The sequence below is a fragment of the Pyricularia pennisetigena genome, chromosome 1 (genome assembly GCF_004337985.1).
Source record: "Pyricularia pennisetigena strain Br36 chromosome 1, whole genome shotgun sequence".
In the NCBI taxonomy this organism is placed as follows: domain Eukaryota; kingdom Fungi; phylum Ascomycota; class Sordariomycetes; order Magnaporthales; family Pyriculariaceae; genus Pyricularia; species Pyricularia pennisetigena.
The window spans coordinates 5,011,560-5,032,381 of record NC_043740.1 but is presented as its reverse complement, the minus strand read 5'-3'; the positions used below and the strand labels follow the sequence as shown (position 1 = coordinate 5,032,381).

Sequence of the window (20,822 nt, the reverse complement as noted above, 5' to 3'; positions counted from 1 at the left end):
TTCTTGCACCAATTCTTTCGAGAGAACCCCGAAGCCGTCAACATTTTACTGCTGTCGAGCTCTCGCTAGCGAGACTGTCTTTATGAACGGCCAAGCTGCCAGCTGTCGCTGAACTATTTCCTATTTCCAGCTTTTGCACGCACGTCAACACACTATGGCACACCGACTAGGCAGGAAAGAACCCAGTCTATGTCGTCCATGAGTATGGTACGGAGCCAAGATATGTACTAATGAAAATAGGTTTGTGCCAGATAGGTTTGATTTGCAGCAGCTATCTACCTACATGGCTTACATGGCTAATTGCCTGGCCTCCCATCAAGCCATTTGCTCATATATGGCCCGTCGAGCCAGTATCCCAGTTTCTTATAGTAACTGCGGACACCAACACCCGAAATGACACTTATTTTCTCACTTCCGTGCTCGTCACGGGCAATGCGCTCTGCCTCCTCCATCAGCAGAGTGCCAAAGCCCTGATGCTGGAACTTCTTGGGGTCTCGAGCGTGCACCGGTACCGCCGTACCATAGACGTGCAGCTCCCGCACAAGACTTGTTGGCTGACCCGTCAGCTCTTCGCGGAACGTATACTTCTCTGTACATTTACGCAGCCGCAAGAGACCGATGAGGATGTCCTGCTTAGGGTCCTCGTACGCCAAAAACGTCTCCCAGCCGCCGTTGGCGACGTAGTCACGGCGCACGAGCTCGACTTGGTTCGGCCGTATCTTGTGCTTGACCTCATTGATACCGACTTCCCTTGTTCTGACATCGCGACAAGTTGTACCAAAGTCTTTCATCCGCGCCAGAGCCAGCTCCCGCAAGTTGCCGTTCTCTACGCCAGAACTGACGAGCGGCATGGGAATATCACGCTGGACACGGTAAATGCGTGTCCAAGGCGGAACCAGAGCGAGGATACGAGCCACTAGGTCTATAAGCCCGTTGGGCGTGTAATTTTGGTATCGTCCTGTCCTCCATAGTTCGTAAAGACCGGTACCGCGGATCACCAGTGTCGGGTAGATCTTCAGACCATCCGTTCTAAAGGCCGGGTTTTCAAAGTACTCTCGAAACTGATCCACATCTCGCTCCATGCCAACGTTTGGCAGATCGGGCATCATGTGACTCACGACCTTGAAGCCCGCGTCCTTGGCCAAGCAAAAGGTCTCGGCCACTGCTGCCACTGTGTGACCCCTGTTGGTATCGCGCGCCACATCCTCGTACAATGACTGCACTCCTATTTCCAACCGTGTGCAGCCGTACCTCAACATGCTAGACAAGTGTGGCTGTAGACAATAGTCTGGCCTGGTCTCTATCGTGATGCCGACACACTTGACATTGCTCATCTCGCCAGCCTCAACAGCCTCATCGACGTTTGACGTCTGATAACCGCTCAGGGCATTGTGTAGCTGCGAGATAAAGTCATCCCTGTACGACTCTGGCAGTGACATAAAAGTACCGCCCATTATGATGTACTCAACCTTGTCCACCGAGTGCCCCAAAGCCTTCAGCTGGTCCACACGACCCCTGGCCTGCTCGAATGGGTCATAGCGTGCACGGATGGCTCGCATTGAAGTGGGCTCATAACCAGTGTATGATTGTGTGCTATACTCAAAGTCGGAATCGGGACCACCGGGGCAGTATACGCAGATGTTGCCCGTGTAAGCGATGTGGGGGCATCGGTGCGGCTTGCACATGACTGCAACAACGGCGATGCCAGAAGACGTCCGAATCGGCTTCGCAATGAGCTTTGGCAGGATGTACTTTTTGTAATGCTCGGGAACGGCGGCTATGATGGCGGTCAAAGGTGGGATCTTTTTCAACTTGTGCTTGCGAGAGAATTTGCCTCGCAGACTGTTCAGGTTGACATCTTTTTGTCGGTGTTTTGGGTCGCGTACAGCCGCCTCGTAGTCCTCAATCAGCGCATTGGCAATATCCGCGCAGCATCGTAGAAACCGTTCGCCCTCTGGTGCGAGGGTGGCAGCGGCAGCAGGCCGCGCCACGGTAGTAGTCGACATATCGAGCCGTAGTGCGCGACAAGGAACCGGCAGTGCAGTTGGGACGTGGTGCTTCTGTCGGCGAAGAGTCCTTCCTGTGTGGTCGGAAGTAGAGAGGAAGGCGCTGATGTCTCCTAAGAGTGCCGCCACAATGTATGTCCCGCACACGCGCTCTTCTTAATGGTGTTGTGCCAAAGCTTCTTGGACTTGTCGCGGGCGCCATTCGGAGTTGCCCCTTCAGATTTCCCCGCCAACTTTTCGATGCTTCGTCCATAGGAAAAGTCAGTGGGGCTTTTGTGGCAAGCGGGGCCAATTGAAGGGTGGGTTATGTAATCAGTTGTGATGGATGGTTGCATGCAACTGAGGCAGAATGCACGTGGGATTAATCCAATCTCTCAAGTCGCTTCAAGTCATGTGCGACAACACTTGGCAAGCTGGCAGTTTTGCGATGCTATGCGCAGCACGCGCTGTATTTTTTTTTTTTTTTCTTCTCTTATCTTCATTGCTGGGGATTCGTTGTGCTCAACGTATTCATAATTCGGACGGTTTGATTTAGATCGCACTAGATATCCACAGACGGCTTTAATTCACCACACATGCCTCATGATGTCTGCTCTCTTCCATGTCTGCGAAGAACTCGTGAGGTTATCCGGCTGGAGATTGATTCGTAGCAAAATTAATCGGGAGAAGCGATGGACGCGTGTGGAGCGCCGGCGCGGGTGAAATCGGAGCCGTGTTCGCTTGGACCCTTATCAACGACAGTAGCAGGCAAAACTGGAGCGTTACAGTGCCCGCTACTGAGTTTGCCATATTAATAAACAGTGCGAACTCAACTCGACCGTTGGGCCAAGCTTTGATTGATGCTGTGCTACAGACGTCGAGAAATTTGTAGCTTCAGCTGCAGGCTTGTGACGTGACGAAAGTGTGTTCGCTGAGACGATCTATCCTCTACCCGCATATACCGTCGACGCATTTTCCCTAATTCCTACTTAACTGCATTGAGTCCTACATCAAACAGAAAAGATGCAGGCCATTTCCCGACAACTCCGCCCCAGTGGCGCTATCCTGCGCCAGATCTCGACGAGGACATACAGCTCGTCGGCCAGCCCTTACGCAGCCACCATCAACAACCTGAGGATCAATAGCGACACCAAGGTCCTTTTCCAGGGATTCACCGGAAAACAGGGAACGTGAGTCTCAGCCTGAAGATTGACCTGCGCTGCTGCTCTACAGGTGGACGCTTTGCGATGCATTTTCTTCGACCATAGCTGACACGAAGCCATCCAATCTTTAGTTTCCACGCACAACAAGCCATTGACTATGGTATGAATACCTTCCCCGAACCATCAGGACCTCAGCTCGATTTTGAATCGATCTGCGCTAACACACACGAAACACTGCATTCAGGCACCAAGGTTGTTGGTGGCACAAACCCCAAGAAGGCCGGCCAGACACACCTCGACCTTCCCGTCTTCGCCAACGTTGCCGATGGTGTCAAGCAGACTGGCGCAAATGCCACGGCAATCTTTGTGCCGTAAGGAATATAATGAAAGCCGCGAATACCGCCACCATCACTGACAAGTATTGTAGTCCTCCTTTGGCTGCCGCCGGTATAGAAGAGGCCGTTGCTGCCGAGGTTCCTCTCGTGGTTTGCATCACGGAGGGCATTCCTCAACATGGTGCGTTGGGTCCAATGGCTTTTAAAAACACCTGAATTTTCCATGCATATGCTGACATCCTTGTGTAGACATGGTTCGCATCACCTCGATCCTCAAATCCCAGAGCAAGACGCGCCTCGTCGGCCCCAACTGCCCCGGTATCATCGCTCCTGGCCAGTGCAAGATTGGTATCATGCCTGGCTTCATCCACAAGCGCGGCCGCATCGGCATTGTCAGCAGATCCGGCACCCTGACCTACGAGGCCGTCAACCAGACCACCCAGGCTGGTCTCGGCCAGTCGCTCGTCGTCGGTATTGGCGGTGACCCCTTCAGCGGCACCAACTTCATCGACTGCCTGAAGGTCTTCCTCCAGGATGGCGAGACCGACGGTATCATCATGATTGGTGAGATTGGTGGTTCCGCCGAGGAGGAGGCCGCCGACTTCCTGCGTGCCAACAACACAGTCAACGGCGGCAAGCCCGTTGTTTCTTTCATTGCCGGTATCTCGGCTCCCGCTGGCCGCCGCATGGGTCACGCCGGTGCCATCGTCTCCGGAGGCAAGGGTGGTGCCGACTCCAAGATCAAGGCTCTCGAGGCCGCTGGCGTCATTGTTGAGCCCTCTCCCGCTGGTCTGGGCAAGGCTCTCCGCGACGAGTTCGTCAGGCGCGATCTGTTGTAATAATATTTCTCTGGATTTGAGACTGCTCGGTGGAGGAAGAGGAAAAGTCGGTGATTTGTGCAACAACATAGTATTATTATTTTTTTCCTTGTTTGTCAACTGGCGCACAAGCTGTGGATATATTTGGCTTTCGACAATATTGCGTCACCTTTCGCATTTGGGCAACTAACTTAGACGGCGGGATCAAGCAACGGCAAATTACTGAGGTATACAACCATTTCAATGGTACCATTTCATCTTTTGCTACAGTGTACTGATTGATGTTTTACCCAAGTCGTTCGCATGTTGTGACGCCGGGTTGCCTCCTCAATGTTTCTTCATTGTTACTTGTTTCTTACACTGAGCTGGTGCTCCCCCCCTTTTTTTTTTCACAATCCCAACTTGAGTCTGATCAAGACACTTGCTGATTTGATTCCAGATTACAGTTTAACAGATTATCCTTGATATTGTCCGCTCCAGCTCATAAACATGAATCTCATGTGAAAATCTGTCGATCACCCTTCCTAGGATATCCCTCACTTCCTCCAAAGTCATTAGTTTGTGCCTTGTCCTCCCCTTCCCTAACGGCAAATTGCACAAATACCCCTTCCCTTCTCAATAAGCGATTTGCTTCTCCGATCTGGCTGCAATGCAGCTCAGGTCTTGGCATGCGAGAGAGGTCCATCCGGCTGTTTAAACCGAGATTTGTGGCCGGGTCTTATAGTGATGGCTCCTGACCGATCTTCCCGTTTAGATTGACCGGACCGTGTCTTTCCAGGGCAAGTAACATCGGACCCGTTCTGACGTATTTCGACCCCGACTTTCAGATCTTTCACTGCCGATATTCTGTCCATCTTTTCTTCAACCTTGGAACCTGTCAAATCATCCCCGCCTCGGCCGACTGACATTTTGGACCTTGGTATGAATCGATTGGTGGGATCCCCGCTCCCCAGACTTTACCCGGTTTGCCGACCACCAGAACAACGCCGTGCGGAGTTGCGGACCTCATTGCATCCTCTACCATGGAACGTGCGCACTTGCTCCTGAGAACGTACGATGATGTGAACATTTAAAAAGTAGGTCGAACATACTGTTCGCCGCCTGTAGACGCCGCTAGAAGGTAAGTCATCAACGGCGATACTGTGTAACAAGGTTGCTCATCATGAAGTTCATTGGCAGACTCGCTCTTCTCCTCACATCCACGATGGCTGCCATTGCTGCAGCGCAGTCGCCGGCGAATCAGACATACACCAACCCTGTCATTCCCGGTTGGCACTCGGACCCGTCATGTATCCGTACGCCTGACGGAATCTTTCTATGTGTCGCTTCGACTTTTGTTGCGTTCCCTGGTCTGCCGATCTACGCGTCGAGGAACCTGGTCGACTGGAAATTGGTCAGCCATGTCTGGAGCCGCGAGTCTCAACTCCCCGGCATCTCGTGGAGCACCTTCAACCAGATGGGCGGCATGTACGCGGCGACGATCAGGATGCATCAAGGTACCTACTACGTTGCTTGCGAGTACCTCAATGCCGAATCGGTCAACGAGGTACTACTCGGAGTCCTCTTCAAGACCACGGACCCCTTTTCCGACGAGGCTTGGAGTGACCCTGTGCTCTTCTACCCGAACCGGATCGACCCTGACCTCTTCTGGGACGACGACGGTAAAGTCTACGCCGCAACTCAGGGAATCGTCCTTCAGGAACTCAACATCGAGACGGGCGAGCTCAGCCAGCCTGCCATCGAGCTCTGGAACGGCACCGGTGGTGTCTGGCCCGAGGGTCCTCACTTCTACAAGAAGGACGGCTGGTACTACCTCCTGATCGCCGAGGGCGGCACCGCGACGGACCACGCCGTCACCATGGCTCGGGCGAGAAATATCACTGGCCCCTACGAGCCCAGTCCGCACAACCCGCACCTGACGAACCGCGGCACAAACGAGCTGTTCCAGACGGTCGGGCACGCGGACCTCTTCCAGGACGGCGACGGCAACTGGTGGGGCATGTGCCTCGCGACGAGGTCCGGGCCAGAGTACAGCCACTACCCGATGGGCAGGGAGACGGTGCTGTTCCCGGTGACGTGGGACGAGGGCGAGTGGCCGGTGATGCAGCCCGTGCGCGGCACGATGGAGGGCCCGCTGCCCGTGGCGGAGAACGCTCTGGATCTGCCGGGCTACGGACCGTTCGTCACCGCCCCGCAGGCCGTCGACTTCAAGGCCGCCGGCGCGGCGATCCCGCCAAACTGGATGTACTGGCGTGTGCCGCGGGACGACACCTTCTCCGTCTCGCCGGACCGGGGACTCAAGATCGTCCCGACGCGCAGCAACCTGACGGGTGAGGGCCACCAGGACCACGAGACCAACGGCATGAGGGGCCTCGGCTTCGTCGGCCGCAGGCAGACGCACACGCGCTTCGACTTTGCCGCCGACCTGGACTTTGTGCCCCTGAAGCCCGGACAAGAGGCGGGCGTGACGGCCTTCTTGACCCAGTACAACCACATCGACCTCTCCATCGTCCGCCAGGGCTGCGGCAAGGGGCGATCCATCCGCCTCAAGACCGAGAGCCAGGACGTCGGGGTGCAGCCGCCGGCCGAAGTTGTCCAGCCCGTCCCTGAGGACTGGAGCGACACCATCAGGCTCGAGATCCGGGCCATCAGCGCGACCGAGTACGAGTTCTCTGCCGGCCCGGCGGAGGAGGGAGCTACCAAGATTACTCTGGGGACCGTGGCCTCCCGCTTTGTCAGCGGTGGAAAGGGCCCGTTTGTTGGTACCCTTGTGGGCGTCTACGCGACTTGCAACGGGCAGGGCGAGGGCGAGGTCTGTCCCGAGGACACCCCCGCTGCGTATGTCTCCCGCGTGACGTACGAGGGCATCGAGAAGTGAGCTGTGCCTGGGTTGCACCCTTGTGCTTAGATGGTGAAAATCCCTTCTTTAGCAACCGTAGACAAAAAGCCGTTCAGCAATCCAATGCTACATTTGGGTCTTTTAATCTCGAAAGTTTGATGATTTCCATTTCGGAGTACGATTGAAATTGTCATACTCTTGATTCAACCCGTACCACATGTCGTATATGAGACCCGAGGTACCTGGAACGTCTCCTGGACTAGAGGCTACAAGAAACTGCTTCTTTCTGGCTCTGCTTTGGCAACGTTGAAGAGGAAATCTAAGATCATTTTTTTCTCGCCTGGCAAATGGCTTCTCCAGATCATCCTTACGAAGATAATCTTTGATATATTGCCTCGCCAAAGCTTAACCTTCCTGAACCAGGGACAGCTACTGGAACAGCAAATCATAGGTACATACATGCAATCGTCTCGCACTTGACTGTGACACATATCAATCCAGGCAATGTTCTGAGAGCTAAAGCAGGATCAACAAATTATCCCTCGACAAAGAATCAAACTCTAGATCAAGCCATCCTTCATCCCTCGGACTTTGAAATTTGCACATCGCGGCGTTCTCACTGTTCATGTAGAATCTCAGTGCGTTGATCATGTATATAATTGGTATTCTACCCTAAATAGCAAGATGCGACCGTTATCGCAGTGGCCTGAAGACCGAATGTGAATCTGAACCCAAAACCCCCGCACAGTAACGCCGATAATATGTATATGCCAGTCCCACCCAAACTCAAGACATGCAAATAAGTCATATAAACAGAAAGTTCAAAGGAGCCGAAGTAAAGAAAAAACAAACCAAGTCAACGCTCTGGTGTCGTTCGCCACCTGTCGCGAATGTCTGGTACCAATTCCACTCCATATTCCTCACTGCTCGCCCAAAAGCCTAGCTGTGATGTCGCCCATGTATGCCTCCTCAAGCTCGTAGTCGCGCCCACCATTGCGGTCGATACCAACGAAGAGGAAAGCTTCCACAACTTTGTCGAGCTCGAATCCCATGCTCACAAAACGGTCGATGAGGTCCTTATTGTATCCGCAGTACCTGAAGCAGGTCAAACGCTGGTGGTCAGCAAATCCGTTGATAGCCCATCGTTCTCACGAGATCAGATCAGTCTTACCTTCGGGGATCCTCCGCTACCTTCTGGGCCACGATGGGGGTCTTTCTGACGTATTGGTCGGGGGGCGGTTGCGTCCTGCGAGCGCCCGCGTACCTGACAGCCCAGTCGTGTGCAACAACCTTGAAGTAGTCGGGATCCTCCATCATCATTTTGGCGACTTCGGCGTCTTGCGGGTCGCGCGGGTTGGGCGATTCGAGAAGCATGCGGAGAGACAAGAGAGCCATCTTTATGGTGCCCACAGGAGACCAGCCGGCTCCTAGAGTGTCGAGACAAATTACTCCCTGCGCGAGGAGACAGTGTTAGCACTGATAACAGTGACTTGAGCAGTCATTAGTTTTGGCTTACGGTTTGGCTGCTGACGTTGGGATGCCACATCTTAGTCTCGAACTTCATTATAGGTGACTTGAAGGGGTATGTGTCAGGGATTATGATGTCGACAACATATGTGCCACCCTCATATGGAGTTCCTGGCGGCCCCGGGAAAGAACCTCTCAGATGTGTGAGGTCCGACTCGTTGATGGCCGATGCCATAACGCCAGAGTTGTCTCTGTCATTTTGTATGTCTTGCAGTTCCTTGGCAACACGCCGGAGACGCGAACTCATAGCCATTATGACAATTTTCGAATGACGGTCAGTCTGGGTGTTGTTCTCGTCCGCAGGCGTCTTTTTATGAAATATCGGTGTAATAGCGTAAAGGGTCTCGGGTAGGTAGGTAGTATTGGAAATGTGGTATTTCGATGCTCGATGGAAAGCAGCAGAATACTTGGCCAGAAGTCGATTGAATGTTGGAATAGGCGTGGGAGGTTGTGGCTCGTATATCGCAGCAACTGAGACAAGAAGCAAATGCTTGCAAGCGCAGTCTTTTTGGTCGACGTTTCGAGATGACTTCTATCGGAGGTTGAAAATGGTGTTACCGACCGACCAGACTGAGGTAGTCTTCTCCGCCCGGGCTGAAACCCAATGAGATCCACAATCACGAACAAAGAATGAGGTTAGCAGGGAAGATAGACCAGGTAACTGATGGGAAAACTGTCTTCTCGGAATCCGTCGATCTCTTTGATTGGGCTAGATTACTTGGGCGTCCGACAAGTGGCCGTCGCCCAAACTCGCACTTTGGAGTGTGGTTGGATGTGACCTGGATTCCGACTTGGGTCGGGTTCGAATTGGAGGGGCGGCATTGATTCGCACTTCGTCATCAGGAAGCGAGCTCCAGGAACCTTATGGGTCCACAACCCCTGCCCTTGTACGACCTGACGAGTGGAGCTGATAAGATTGTCTGGGGACCCCTCCACTGCACCAGGGTAGGTTAGGACATACTCAGAAGCTCGAGGCAAGTGTGGCTGAATTGTCCAAGAATCCACTCAGGACGCCACAATCAATTCACTATCCACAACCACAAAGTGGACCGTGCACAAGAGCTGTCGCGTTTACGTTGACGCCTGGATTACCATCATCAGAACCACAACCTAGTTGCCCCATCGGCTTTCCACATCCGTCACTGCCACATCCATCACATTACCTTGACAACATCACTGGGATTCGAAACAAAACTCGATATCCCACTCACGACATCAGACGCAGTTATTGCAACAGCAGAGCTAGAGGTTCTTGCTGCATCTGCTGCTTTCATTGCCAGCGCCAGGACCTCTCCCCACAAGGCGCATCAGCGCACCCAACACCATCCAAGATGGTGAGTCCGAGTCGCTCGGTACATCTTCTTAGAACAAGCTGAAGCTGACTATCGCTGCTCGCAGGGTCAAAACCAGTCCGGCATGGGCGGTGGCCAAGATGGCAAAGACGACAAGGACAAGAAGGTACGGAATATAATCGTCCAATGCCACCCGACCCAAGTGGACCGCCCAGTCGGGCTGTTCACCAGATCCATCGACACCCTTCTAACTTTCTCGCCATCAACAGAAGGATAAGCCCAAGTACGAGCCCCCTCCAAGACCTACGACCCGAGTCGGCCGCAAGAAGAGAAGAGGAGGTGGCACCAGCGCCGCTGCCAAGCTCCCCGCCATTTACCCAACCAGTCGATGCAAGTTGAGGTTGCTACGAATGCAGCGCACACACGATCATTTGCTTCTAGAAGAGGAGTTTGTCGAAAATCAGGAACGCTTGCGGCGAGTCAAGGCCGCCAAAGACAGCAATGCTCCTGCATCTGACCTGGACGCCGGTGATCGCATGGCCGACGAGCGTGGTCGTGTCGACGACATGCGAGGCAGCCCAATGGGCGTTGGTACCCTTGAGGAGATGATTGACGACGACCATGCTATCGTTTCGAGCACTACAGGCCCAGAATACTATGTTAGCATCATGAGCTTTGTCGACAAGGACCTTCTTGAGCCTGGCGCCAGTGTACTCCTTCACCACAAGAGCGTTAGCATTGTTGGTGTCTTGACTGATGATGCCGACCCCTTGGTCAGTGTGATGAAGTTGGACAAGGCGCCGACCGAGTCTTATGCCGATATTGGTGGTTTAGAGCAACAAATCCAGGAGGTCCGGGAGTCGGTCGAGCTGCCTCTGCTACATCCGGAACTCTACGAGGAAATGGGTATCAAGCCGCCCAAGGGTGTCATTCTTTACGGAGCTCCTGGCACAGGCAAAACACTGTTGGCAAAGGCGGTGGCAAACCAAACTTCAGCCACCTTCCTGCGCATTGTTGGTAGTGAGCTGATCCAGAAGTATCTCGGCGATGGACCTCGGTTGGTGCGGCAGTTGTTCCAGGTATGTCATGTTTATCGCATTGAGCCGAGAAATCACTGCGTATTGAGAAACTGACCAATACAAACCAGGTTGCCGCTGAAAACGCCCCCTCCATTGTGTTCATCGACGAAATTGATGCTATTGGCACCAAGAGATACGACTCAACATCCGGAGGCGAGCGCGAGGTCCAACGTACCATGTTGGAGCTGCTCAACCAGCTCGACGGTTTCGACGACCGTGGTGACGTAAAGGTCATTATGGCCACCAACAAGATTGAGACGCTTGACCCGGCCTTGATCAGACCCGGCCGTATCGACAGAAAGATCTTGTTCGAGAATCCTGATCAGAACACCAAGCGCAAGATCTTCACCCTCCACACCTCCAAGATGTCTCTCAACGAGGACGTCGATTTGGAAGAGTTCATTGCGCAGAAGGATGACCTGTCTGGTGCCGACATCAAGGCAATCTGCTCTGAGGCTGGGCTGATGGCGCTTCGTGAGAGGAGAATGCGTGTCCAGATGGCCGACTTCCGTGCTGCCAGGGAGAGGGTTCTGCGCACCAAGCAAGAGGGCGAGCCAGAGGGACTTTACCTGTAATTATACCAGAAATACTTGGGAATTGACGTGCCGTTGGGAACCTGTATTTTTTTGGCTGGAAAGGTGGAGTGGATGGTGGTTTCATAGAGAAGCAAGTGATAGACGATAAATCCCACACAACTTGTGCTCTCAGGGACGGTAGTTTCCCGCGCACCATGATATTTACTACATGTTTATCTGTCTGCTAGCCTCTGCGGCCAACCTACGGTTTTTTTTTTTTTTTTTTTTTTTTTTTTTTTTTTTTTTACCTCTCTTGATTCGCGGAACCTTCTCCAAGCACGTTAGATATGTCATGTGCTTTGCTCTCTTTTCTTTGTCCAACTCTGGTTTCATGGGAACCCGTTTGTCTATCTGGGTTCTTGTTAGCTAGGTCTTGAATCACCAGGCCTTCCCCTCGATTTGTGATCCACTATCCTCTGCACTGTGCCGACTGGCCTCCGTTTGTTTTCAGTTGGCACTCAATAAACCGTCACTCTGCCCTCAGCCCGTAAATCTACAGCATGCCTGGGCGGTCTTACTTGACTAGGCACCCCTCGGCACGGTCTTTTAAATCTGCTACGCATTTCTTACGTCCTTTGTCACTTTTCTCTACCATATTTCTAAATATCATCACTTGTTCCACCGGAACTTTTCTACCTGTCCATTAACAGTACTCTATCTTCTTGTGTCTTGTTACCATTACCTTTGCTAGATACCTTGAGACCCCTGTTGTTCTTCGTCTTCGTCTTTACTTCTTTTCTTTCCATCTTGTCCTTATCACCACCTTGTAACGGCTTAGAGTCGATTACCTGGATTTGATTTGACTGGCTTTATACGCATCGTAACCGCGCCCAGCGCGCCCAAACAAAAGAGAGCTTTGCGGCTTGCGTTGATACATCATGTCAAAGAGCAAGGCCGGAGCCAACCTGGCTCTGGACGACCTTCTCTACTTGGTAAATCATGTCTTTTTACCCCCAAAGCTCCCCAACGGTGATGACGGTTCTGCCAGGAAGGAGGCCTTCATACTTTCGACCGTACATGATGCGCTCATCGACTTCAAGGATTGGGTCCCGCAGGACCAACGCGCAGCGGTGGCATCTGTGGCCAGTTTGTTACAGGCAACGATCGGTGTTCGGGCCCAAGACACTGTTCAGCTTGATGAGAGCGAGCTCAGTGCGACCATTCTGGATATGGTAAACGGAAAGTTAGGTACGTTCTAGGGCCAAACCCTACCTTGACATTGCTTTCACCCTTTGCTGCCTTTGATGGGAAAACTTTGATTGACTTTGATCTTCTATTATGTCAATCAGGATCCGTCGCACTTCACATCGTCAAACAAAATGCTGGCATCATGATCACTAGAACGCCGGACAAGATGCAACTCGACCTTTTCGAGCTGTCTCCACGCAACCAAGACACAATGGCCTCCGCCGGGAGGCTTCGGCGCTATTTCCCAGGTGTTGCAATCGCCATGCGCATGGAAGATCATGGTTTTGGAAAAACTGACTTCGTTTCGTCGTTTTCATCCATGCTGTACAAGCTGGCATCCTCCACAACACCTGATTCTCGGCCCAAAGTAATGAAGGCAGGACAGTATCTTGTTGAGGAGCGTGACACCCCGAGCCCACACCATGTAACTGAGTTTATCACAGCTTTCCTTGGCCCCGTAACAGATCCAGTCGAGGACGCTGGGCTTTGGAAGAACACACGGGACGAGGTCATGTGGAATGACGAGTTCATGCCCTGGAGGCGATCGCCGCTATGGCTGTTACTTCGTGTCACCATGCAGCTCGTCTTTTATCGACAATCGCCAGATGATGGGCTGGCCATGTACAAGGCCTTCATGCTCTATTTATCTGCTCGGATCCTCCGTGCGGCAGCACCTACTCGTCTGGATAGCAACTCCCTGGAGGTCATGCGACTCAAGGTAGCTCGTCGACGGCTCAAGCTGACCAGCGCCCAAGGTCCTTCACAATTTAAGCTGCCAGAGTCTGTCCTCCAGATGGTTGATGGGTTTTTAATAGGTGCAATGTACGAGCTTCGTTAGCGACAACAGCAAGTCTCTGCATCTTTGACAGCACCCAACAAACTCTTGCAGCTTGAGAAGCTTGATATTGAGGAAGACGTTTTCCATTCCCTTCCCACGCTCGACTCATTCCTTGAGTCGATAGAAACACGTGAACAACTCACGGCCCAGCGAATATTCTACGAGCATAACTACCTATTGCCTTTTCCCAGTGACGCTTTACCAAGGATCAATGTGAGTGGGTCGAGGGAGTACATTCTTTTCAACATATACTCGGTCGAAGCGTGGGTCGCAAATCACCTTGAGGACTGGATCTGCAAGCATATCGATGAGGAAGATACCTGTTCCAAGCTTTCCGACCTCATCGTTCACTATAAATCCACAAACAGTGCAGTCTACAATGGGAACCCAGAGGGCGTTTCGCAAATTGTATTGACGATAATGGAGCTCTGGGTTGCGTGCGACAAGTCGGCCATCAGCCAAAACGCGCTTCTACGCGAATATTCGCCCGCGATCCCGGTGGGCCTGTTGGAGTCGCTGGTTTTGCCTCTCCGCCAAGACATGATCAGACTCCAAAAGGTTGAGCTGTATCTTCAGCAGAGACATCAAGAAACTGACAAGACACTACCTTACATATTCGGTTCTTTCGGGAACCCTCGATCGTTCGCAGTTCGACATTACGCTCAGTCTCCAACTCTGCAGGCTCTGCTCTCCCAGATAGAGGCCCAGGCAGGTAGGGATCGAGAGCAAAAGAAGCGAGAGCTATCCAAAATTAAGTCTCAATACTCTTCTCTGAAGGCGTCCTACGAAAAGGCGGTTTGTGATGAAGTGTCGGGTGTCAACCGGCGCGGCAGGCCGTATACTTCCCACCCGCGGTGGTGCAACAAGTGCGACACCTACAAGAAAATGAACTCGTTGACAATCGACATCCACGAGTGGCCATTACCTCAGGAACCTCTCAAGGCTCAGGCAACAGTGTTTGAACTCCAGCTCCACAAAAGCTTTGCGTCGTGGCGTGAGGCTACTGTGTTTGTGCAGCTTCAAGTCTTCGGTTGCGTGTACAATGGCTCCGGTGACCGTCGCACCTGTGAGAACGATCTCTTCAGCTACGATGCCCTCGCCAATTACCGCGCCTCGTCTTCAGAATCCCGTCGTATTGTTCTGTCTAGTTCGACCAAACCGCATCGCCGCACGCATAGAAAAACTGTTTCGGTTAACCTCTCTGTAACCGACAGTGATGTTTGTCTGAACAATGGCATGACATACCACTTTTTCGATACTGAAACCTCGACCAAATCAGATCTCAACCGGCGTAGCATCTCGGACACCTTGTCCCATGGCTGCACATACCAATCGGCAGTGGGTTCTTTGAACAAATTCTTGTACAGGCCGTATATGTCGCCTGAGGGGCTTCCGCCGAACACTGTTATTGCGGATCAGTCTAATGCCCCTGATCACATCTCAGTTTCCGAGTTCAAGTCATTGTGCTCGCTACCCTTGGGGAGTAAGCTCCAGTGGCAGAACATCCTTCTGCAGCTTTCGATGCCGGAAATCGATTTCCGAAAGCCCGAAACAAGCTTTGTGCTTTGGCAGGTTATGTATCAAACCGGTCCAACCTCAGTGGCAACCAGCAAAAACGGGCTCAGGGCAAACGATGCTTTTCGACGAAATCACTTCATCGTCAACGACGATGTTTTCTGCCATGAACTTGTCAACCGTCTTCGTGATTCTTGTGGACGTGTGAAGCGAAATTGGGAGTCATGCCAAGCTTTGGCAAACTTCGCTGCCGTGGCTGCGCGAGTGCTTTCCCTTTCTTCTTCGTCCTCCGTTCATACTGCCTGCCTAGAATTTCTTTCCGAGGCTCGCCAAACCGCATTTGCTTGGCTGGAAAAAATCAAGGTGGACTCCCAAAATGTCGCCGAGGACTTTCGACAGGAACTCCTGGCAAAGGCTGCCGAGATTGGTCTCATCTGCCTCTTTACCTTCGATGTGGAAGAGCCCCATCTCAAGACGCTTTTGACCAAGCATGAGGATGTATCCATGTTTATCCAGGCGTGTATTAGCGTTCAAGAATGTCTGCAACCCAGTGAATTTGCCAATGGTTCGGTCATGAGTCTGTTCGTGGCACGATGGAGAAGGCTCTGTCACCGCGCTCTTCCATCGATGAGTATAGCTGCTGGAGCATCGGAGAACAACCCGTTCGATCATGCTATTCATCGTCACTGGCCAGAGTATCGAAAGGGCGATAAAGGATGGAAACTCGTGTGCTCCATGATGTACTGGGTTGCCTCTGAAACCTCGGAGGTCCATGGTCGATCTCTGCCTGTGCATTACAATCTTTTGACTGGCGAGCTACTGGTTAATTGTGTCCCGGTATCGCGCGTCTCCGCAGCGTGCGAAGCTCATCCGACATATCAGCTACTATTCGGTCAAAGCATTTTAGATGTCATGCCTTCCAATTCGCCCGGAATGCAATTCTCTATCAAAGGCCTGGTTTCCGAACACTCGGTCAATCTGGGACTCGAAGGGCCCAACGATGAGGATTTGATCGTGTCGGCAGAGAAACAGCAGGGAGTCGAGGAAGGAAAATCAGCCATGTGGCATCTTGTACCCTCCAGGGTGTTTCGTCAAATGCTGCCTGTCTGGTTCGTTGACAGCCACCTTCACTGGTACGACCCTTCATCCAAGACAATAGAGTTCCGACCTTTTGCGACAAAGTGGAACTCGTCGGCGGAGAACTGGATTTTGTCCAAGCATGGAGACAGATGGAAATTACAGAGGGCCAACCGCCAGCTTGTTTCTCAATCAAGCGGAACCATGAAAGCCATGAGCGCCATTTTTGACCCTCTCGAGGACTTTTCATACCTTCACGTCTCGGTGGCTGCAGACAAATCGGCTCTAGACATTGATTTGCCTAGACTGCAGCTTGGGTTTAGTGTCCTAGCCGGGTCGACTGAAATTCACTCGCGGCAGTTTCGCGGGATGCACATTGATCCCTCACAAGCAATCGAGACGCTCATAGGGCTTCAAAGCAAGCTCGTCCTCGTTAACAGCACTGGGGATAAGCGAGCAATCTTGATTCCTGACGGCAAAGTTTCCTATTTTTTTTGCAAACATCGGCTTCACACAAGGGTTACTCATGTTCAAGTTTTCGTAGCCAAAGGCACCTCGACACGAGTTCATTGTTACAACGTTGACGAGCAGCTTGGCCGTCTCGTGGACAATGGAAACTTCAGAAGCAAGATTTATATCGCCTACCTACACGCTCTGACATCATTCTGTCTCCCTGACAAGCTAACCGGATATACGGGCACCGAGCAGGCCCTTTTGATTTTGGACTCAGCTGCCGCACGCTCTGTTTTCAATCTATCCCAAGCTGATGCAAATCTGCTGCTGAACATAGCATCACTCACGCCCATGCGAAGCTTTTATCCAGAAAACCTCATGGAGATGCAACTGGTTCAATGGGATCAACATCTGGGCTTCCTTTCTCAACACATTCTCTTTTGTGATAAAGTGAAGGTTTTACTCCAACAGGCGGATCGCCAGCTCGGTATCAGTCCCGTTTTTGTCAAGAAACTTTATTCTTCGCGCACTTCGAATCCGGTGCTTACCGAGCGAGACATGATCAACTGCTCCTGGTCACGAGCTCCCGGCTTTGGGGCCGAAGAGTTCACGACATGGCGCGATAGAGCCTACCAGAGCAGGGACCGTTTGCGAAAGGAACCCCGTTGCGATGCGACTCTGACAATTTCTCAGGCGCTTTTATCGGCCAAGCCGCTTTTGGTGAGCTCGTACCAGAGCAGCCAAGTGTCAAGCATGTGGAGCTTTTTCCACCAGACAGGCGACATTTATGGGCCAGAAGGTGAGCTGCCAGCCCGCCTGGCTTGGGACGCAATATGGCTCGAAAAGGACGAGCAACTGATTGCGCAGCACTGGTTGGCGATTCACAACGCTTTCAGAAAGAAACGGTCGGAATTTGCCGTATTCCAGCTCATGTCGTGGTTCTCGGCTCTAGCATTTATAGCTAATGATGATACACGGGCCATGATTGAGGTGCTTTTTGCCATTGCCTCGATCCCGGAAGTGGCTGCCGTTGAGCCGCCAACCAAAACCTCTCGGTACAATCTGTCTGCGGGCAACTCCTTTGACGCGGATTGCATCACCAGTGACGTCGTCAGCGGCGGTTATGGTTATGAGACCTCGGCGGAGGTCAAACTCCCCACCCTTCCCAATGAAAGGAAAGAGGACGCAAAGGCACGTCGTTACACTGAGTACGAGTGCAACTTTTACTCGAAAGTCAGGGCGCTAGTATCCTACTTGGAATCGCAGTGGCCTTGTGAGGTGCCGAGAGGGCCAAAAGAGAGCGATTGCCCCGGTTTGAGGACTTATCTGGACGTTAATAAGGTATTGACAACTGTGCGGTCGCGATGGAAGATTTGGCACCAAAACTACATCTTCTATAAATACCTGAAGAAGCTTGCTCAGGCCCTCTCTCGACAGTCGGTCGGCTCATCTGCTGGTCAGTTGTCCCCGCTTCCCAAGCTCGCGGCTGACAACCGAGTCCCCAGCGGCAAGGGGTTCGCTGCCACTGCAGACCTTTTTGCTCAGAATCAGCCGCCGATGGTTAGACCCGAGGAGCGCCCTCGGCTTCGCCTCAAGTTAAGCCAAGCTCGTGGTGGTGATGCTGACAAGTCGCCCTCATCTTGCGTTCAAGCATTTTTGAAAGGTCTTCGGGTTGGCACACACACTGATTTTGAGCGGAAGTACTGCAAGGACCTTGATGCAAGCTTTCGTGCTCTCCACGGCTTTGATCTGGACCGGAGGGGTGGCACAGAAACCGGGCTTGAAACAGCTCAGACTGAAGAGTTGCTACAGGAATACTGGAACGCGTGCCAGGCTTATCTTTTGAAACAGTTCCGCTCCCTGGCTGCTTTCGAGAAGCTCAAAGCTCAGGATAGAGTGCTGGTCAACAGCCCCAGAATCTGCCGTCGGTTTTTCTTGTCCCAGCTTTCGACATCCAACTGGAAAAATCTTCCCATCGAGTGGAAACCTGCAATTGTCGAATTCGCATTGGCTTTGCACGATCTTCAACGTGCTCGGAGGCTATTGCGAGCATTCTCATCGGGCAGCTCGGCGGACCTTATCAAAGAGCTGCAAAACATTGCACATTCCAACTGGGATCCTATCGAATATCCTCAGGCTCTGCTCATGGAAGTCGAGAGCGACATCACGATCCGTTCAATCCAGTTTGACATTGCCCGGACCATGATAAGCCCCCCAGATGGCCGAAACTCGGTTATGCAGCTCAACATGGGGGAAGGGAAAAGCTCCGTCATCGTACCCCTAGTGGCTGCTCTACTCGCTGACGGCACTCAACTGGTCCGTGTCATTGTAGCAAAGCCGCAGTCGAAGCAGATGTTGCAGATGCTTTTAGCCAAACTAGGTGGGCTATTGGATGTTCATGTCCTTCAGCTACCCTTCTCGCGGGCCCTGCACCTCGATCCAGCCCAGGTTTCGGGCATTGCAGCGGATCTCACAAGCTGCATGAGGAAGGGTGGAATTCTCCTGGTACAGCCGGAACACATACTCTCATTCAAACTCATGGGTCTCGAGTGTTTGATCAACGGCAAAGAAGCTATCGGACGGTCTCTCCTCGAGGGACAACGATTCTTTGACCAAAATTCTCGCGACATTGTGGACGAGAGCGACGAAAATTTCAGTGTTAAATTTGAGCTGGTTTATACCATGGGAACTCAGCGGCCCATCGATTACAGCCCAGATCGGTGGAAACTGATGCAAAATGTCATGGATGTTGTGAGGGATGTCGCACCTTCCGTTGCCCAGGCGAATCCAGCGTCTTTTAAAATTCACAATCTGTTCGGCACGGGGAGCTTTCCTCGTCTTCGAATCCTCAAGGCAGACGGTCAGCAGGCGCTTGTTCACGCCGTAGCATCTCGAATCTGTGCGACTGGCCTTGCTGGTCTGCCGATCGCTCGACAGAATAAAAACTCACGCGCGGCTTTGTTTACCTATCTCACCAAGGTTGATCTTACTCCAGCCGAGATCAAAGCGGTTGAAGAGGTGAAACAGGGCGGGTTCTGGTCCGATACTACCAAAGCACCACTTCTCTTGCTTCGAGGCATCCTCGCTGGCGGAGTTCTGCCATTTACCCTCGCACAGAAGCGCTGGAGGGTAAACTATGGTCTGGACATAATGCGACAGCCTCCCACGCGTTTAGCTGTGCCATACAGGGCGAAGGACTCTCCCTCGCCTCGCTCAGAGTTCTCCCATCCAGAGGTCGTCCTTCTTTTGACCAGTTTGAGCTACTACTATGGCGGCCTCAGCGACGAGGACCTCTTTATAACATTCGGTCATCTTCTCAAATCGGACCAGCCCGATCAAGAGTACAACGCCTGGGTTGCAAATACGCCTGACATTCCCTCTAGCTTCCGCCATCTTGAGGGGGTCAATATCAAGGACAAACCGCAGTGTGTCGAGCTGCTTTTCCCAGCCCTCCGATACGCTAAAGCGGCTATTGACTACTTCCTGGGACATGTCGTGTTTCCGAAGTACATCAAAGAGTTCCCAAGCAAATTGAGCGCGTCGGGTTGGGATATCGGACAGGTCAAAACACGGCCTACAAACGGCTTCAGTGGTACGAACGATGCCCGCGAGCTTCTTCCTCTCTCGGTCGCGCACCTGGACCTCGAAAGCCAAAAACATACCAACGCACTGGTCCTGGGTTATCTACTGCGAGACGACAACCACGTGTCTCTCATCCCGCAGCGGGCCACAACCGGCAGCGATGCGGATCAGGTGCTTACTATGGTAATGGGGATGCAGCAGGAGGTACAGGTCCTACTAGATGTGGGTGCGCAGATCCTCGAGCTGGGAAATGCCGAGGTTGCGAGACAGTGGCTTCGCATGCACCGGGTGCAGGGGCATACCTCGGCTAAGCAGGCATGTGTTTACTTTGACGAGGATGACAATCTCTGCGTGGTTGACATTCACGGCAAGACGGAGCTTCTTCAAACCAGCCCGTTTGCAACTGCACTGGACGTTTGTCTGGTGTTCCTGGATGAGGCTCACACTCGCGGCACTGACTTGAAGCTGCCCGACGACTACCGCGCCGCCGTCATATTGGGGGCCAATTTGACCAAGGACCGCTTGGTTCAAGGTGAGTCATTTTGTCTTGGTGTTT

At 52.5% G+C, this 20,822-nt stretch overlaps 7 protein-coding genes across 7 annotated transcripts in view; 3 read left to right on the top strand and 4 right to left on the bottom strand.

Moving 5' to 3' along the window:
* Positions 1 to 296: 296 nt before the first annotated feature.
* Positions 297 to 2,006, bottom strand: PpBr36_07932 (uncharacterized protein; the record flags this gene model as incomplete). Its single annotated transcript, XM_029895065.1, has 1 exon — positions 297 to 2,006. One exon carries the CDS (start codon positions 2,004 to 2,006, stop codon positions 297 to 299), a length of 1,710 nt encoding a protein of 569 aa, XP_029748001.1.
* Positions 2,007 to 3,008: 1,002 nt separating this feature from the next.
* On the top strand, positions 3,009 to 4,322 carry PpBr36_07931 (uncharacterized protein; the record flags this gene model as incomplete). Its single annotated transcript, XM_029895064.1, has 5 exons — positions 3,009 to 3,175; positions 3,280 to 3,308; positions 3,393 to 3,519; positions 3,576 to 3,664; positions 3,733 to 4,322. The coding sequence occupies 5 exons, from the start codon at positions 3,009 to 3,011 to the stop codon at positions 4,320 to 4,322; spliced, it is 1,002 nt and encodes a 333-aa protein (XP_029748002.1).
* A 1,141-nt stretch (positions 4,323 to 5,463) lies between these two features.
* On the top strand, positions 5,464 to 7,179 carry PpBr36_07930 (uncharacterized protein; the record flags this gene model as incomplete). The annotated part of the gene is made up of 1 exon (XM_029895063.1): positions 5,464 to 7,179. One exon carries the CDS (start codon positions 5,464 to 5,466, stop codon positions 7,177 to 7,179), a length of 1,716 nt encoding a protein of 571 aa, XP_029748003.1.
* Positions 7,180 to 8,060: 881 nt separating this feature from the next.
* PpBr36_07929 (uncharacterized protein) lies at positions 8,061 to 8,920 on the bottom strand (the record flags this gene model as incomplete). The annotated part of the gene is made up of 3 exons (XM_029895062.1): positions 8,061 to 8,235; positions 8,312 to 8,592; positions 8,657 to 8,920. 3 exons carry the CDS (start codon positions 8,918 to 8,920, stop codon positions 8,061 to 8,063), a joined length of 720 nt encoding a protein of 239 aa, XP_029748921.1.
* A 1,078-nt stretch (positions 8,921 to 9,998) lies between these two features.
* Positions 9,999 to 11,613, top strand: PpBr36_07927 (uncharacterized protein; the record flags this gene model as incomplete). Its single annotated transcript, XM_029895060.1, has 4 exons — positions 9,999 to 10,001; positions 10,066 to 10,125; positions 10,229 to 11,038; positions 11,107 to 11,613. The coding sequence occupies 4 exons, from the start codon at positions 9,999 to 10,001 to the stop codon at positions 11,611 to 11,613; spliced, it is 1,380 nt and encodes a 459-aa protein (XP_029748607.1).
* On the bottom strand, positions 10,397 to 11,047 carry PpBr36_07928 (uncharacterized protein; the record flags this gene model as incomplete). Its single annotated transcript, XM_029895061.1, has 2 exons — positions 10,397 to 10,728; positions 10,960 to 11,047. The coding sequence occupies 2 exons, from the start codon at positions 11,045 to 11,047 to the stop codon at positions 10,397 to 10,399; spliced, it is 420 nt and encodes a 139-aa protein (XP_029748608.1).
* The window catches only part of PpBr36_07926 (uncharacterized protein), a gene marked incomplete at both ends in the record, with an annotated part of 11,295 nt that continues 1,651 nt past the window's right edge, over positions 11,179 to 20,822 (bottom strand). The window contains one exon of the mRNA XM_029895059.1: positions 11,179 to 11,607. Within this exon, the coding sequence (XP_029748606.1) occupies positions 11,179 to 11,607 (429 nt within the window). The remainder of the gene's footprint in view (positions 11,608 to 20,822) is intronic.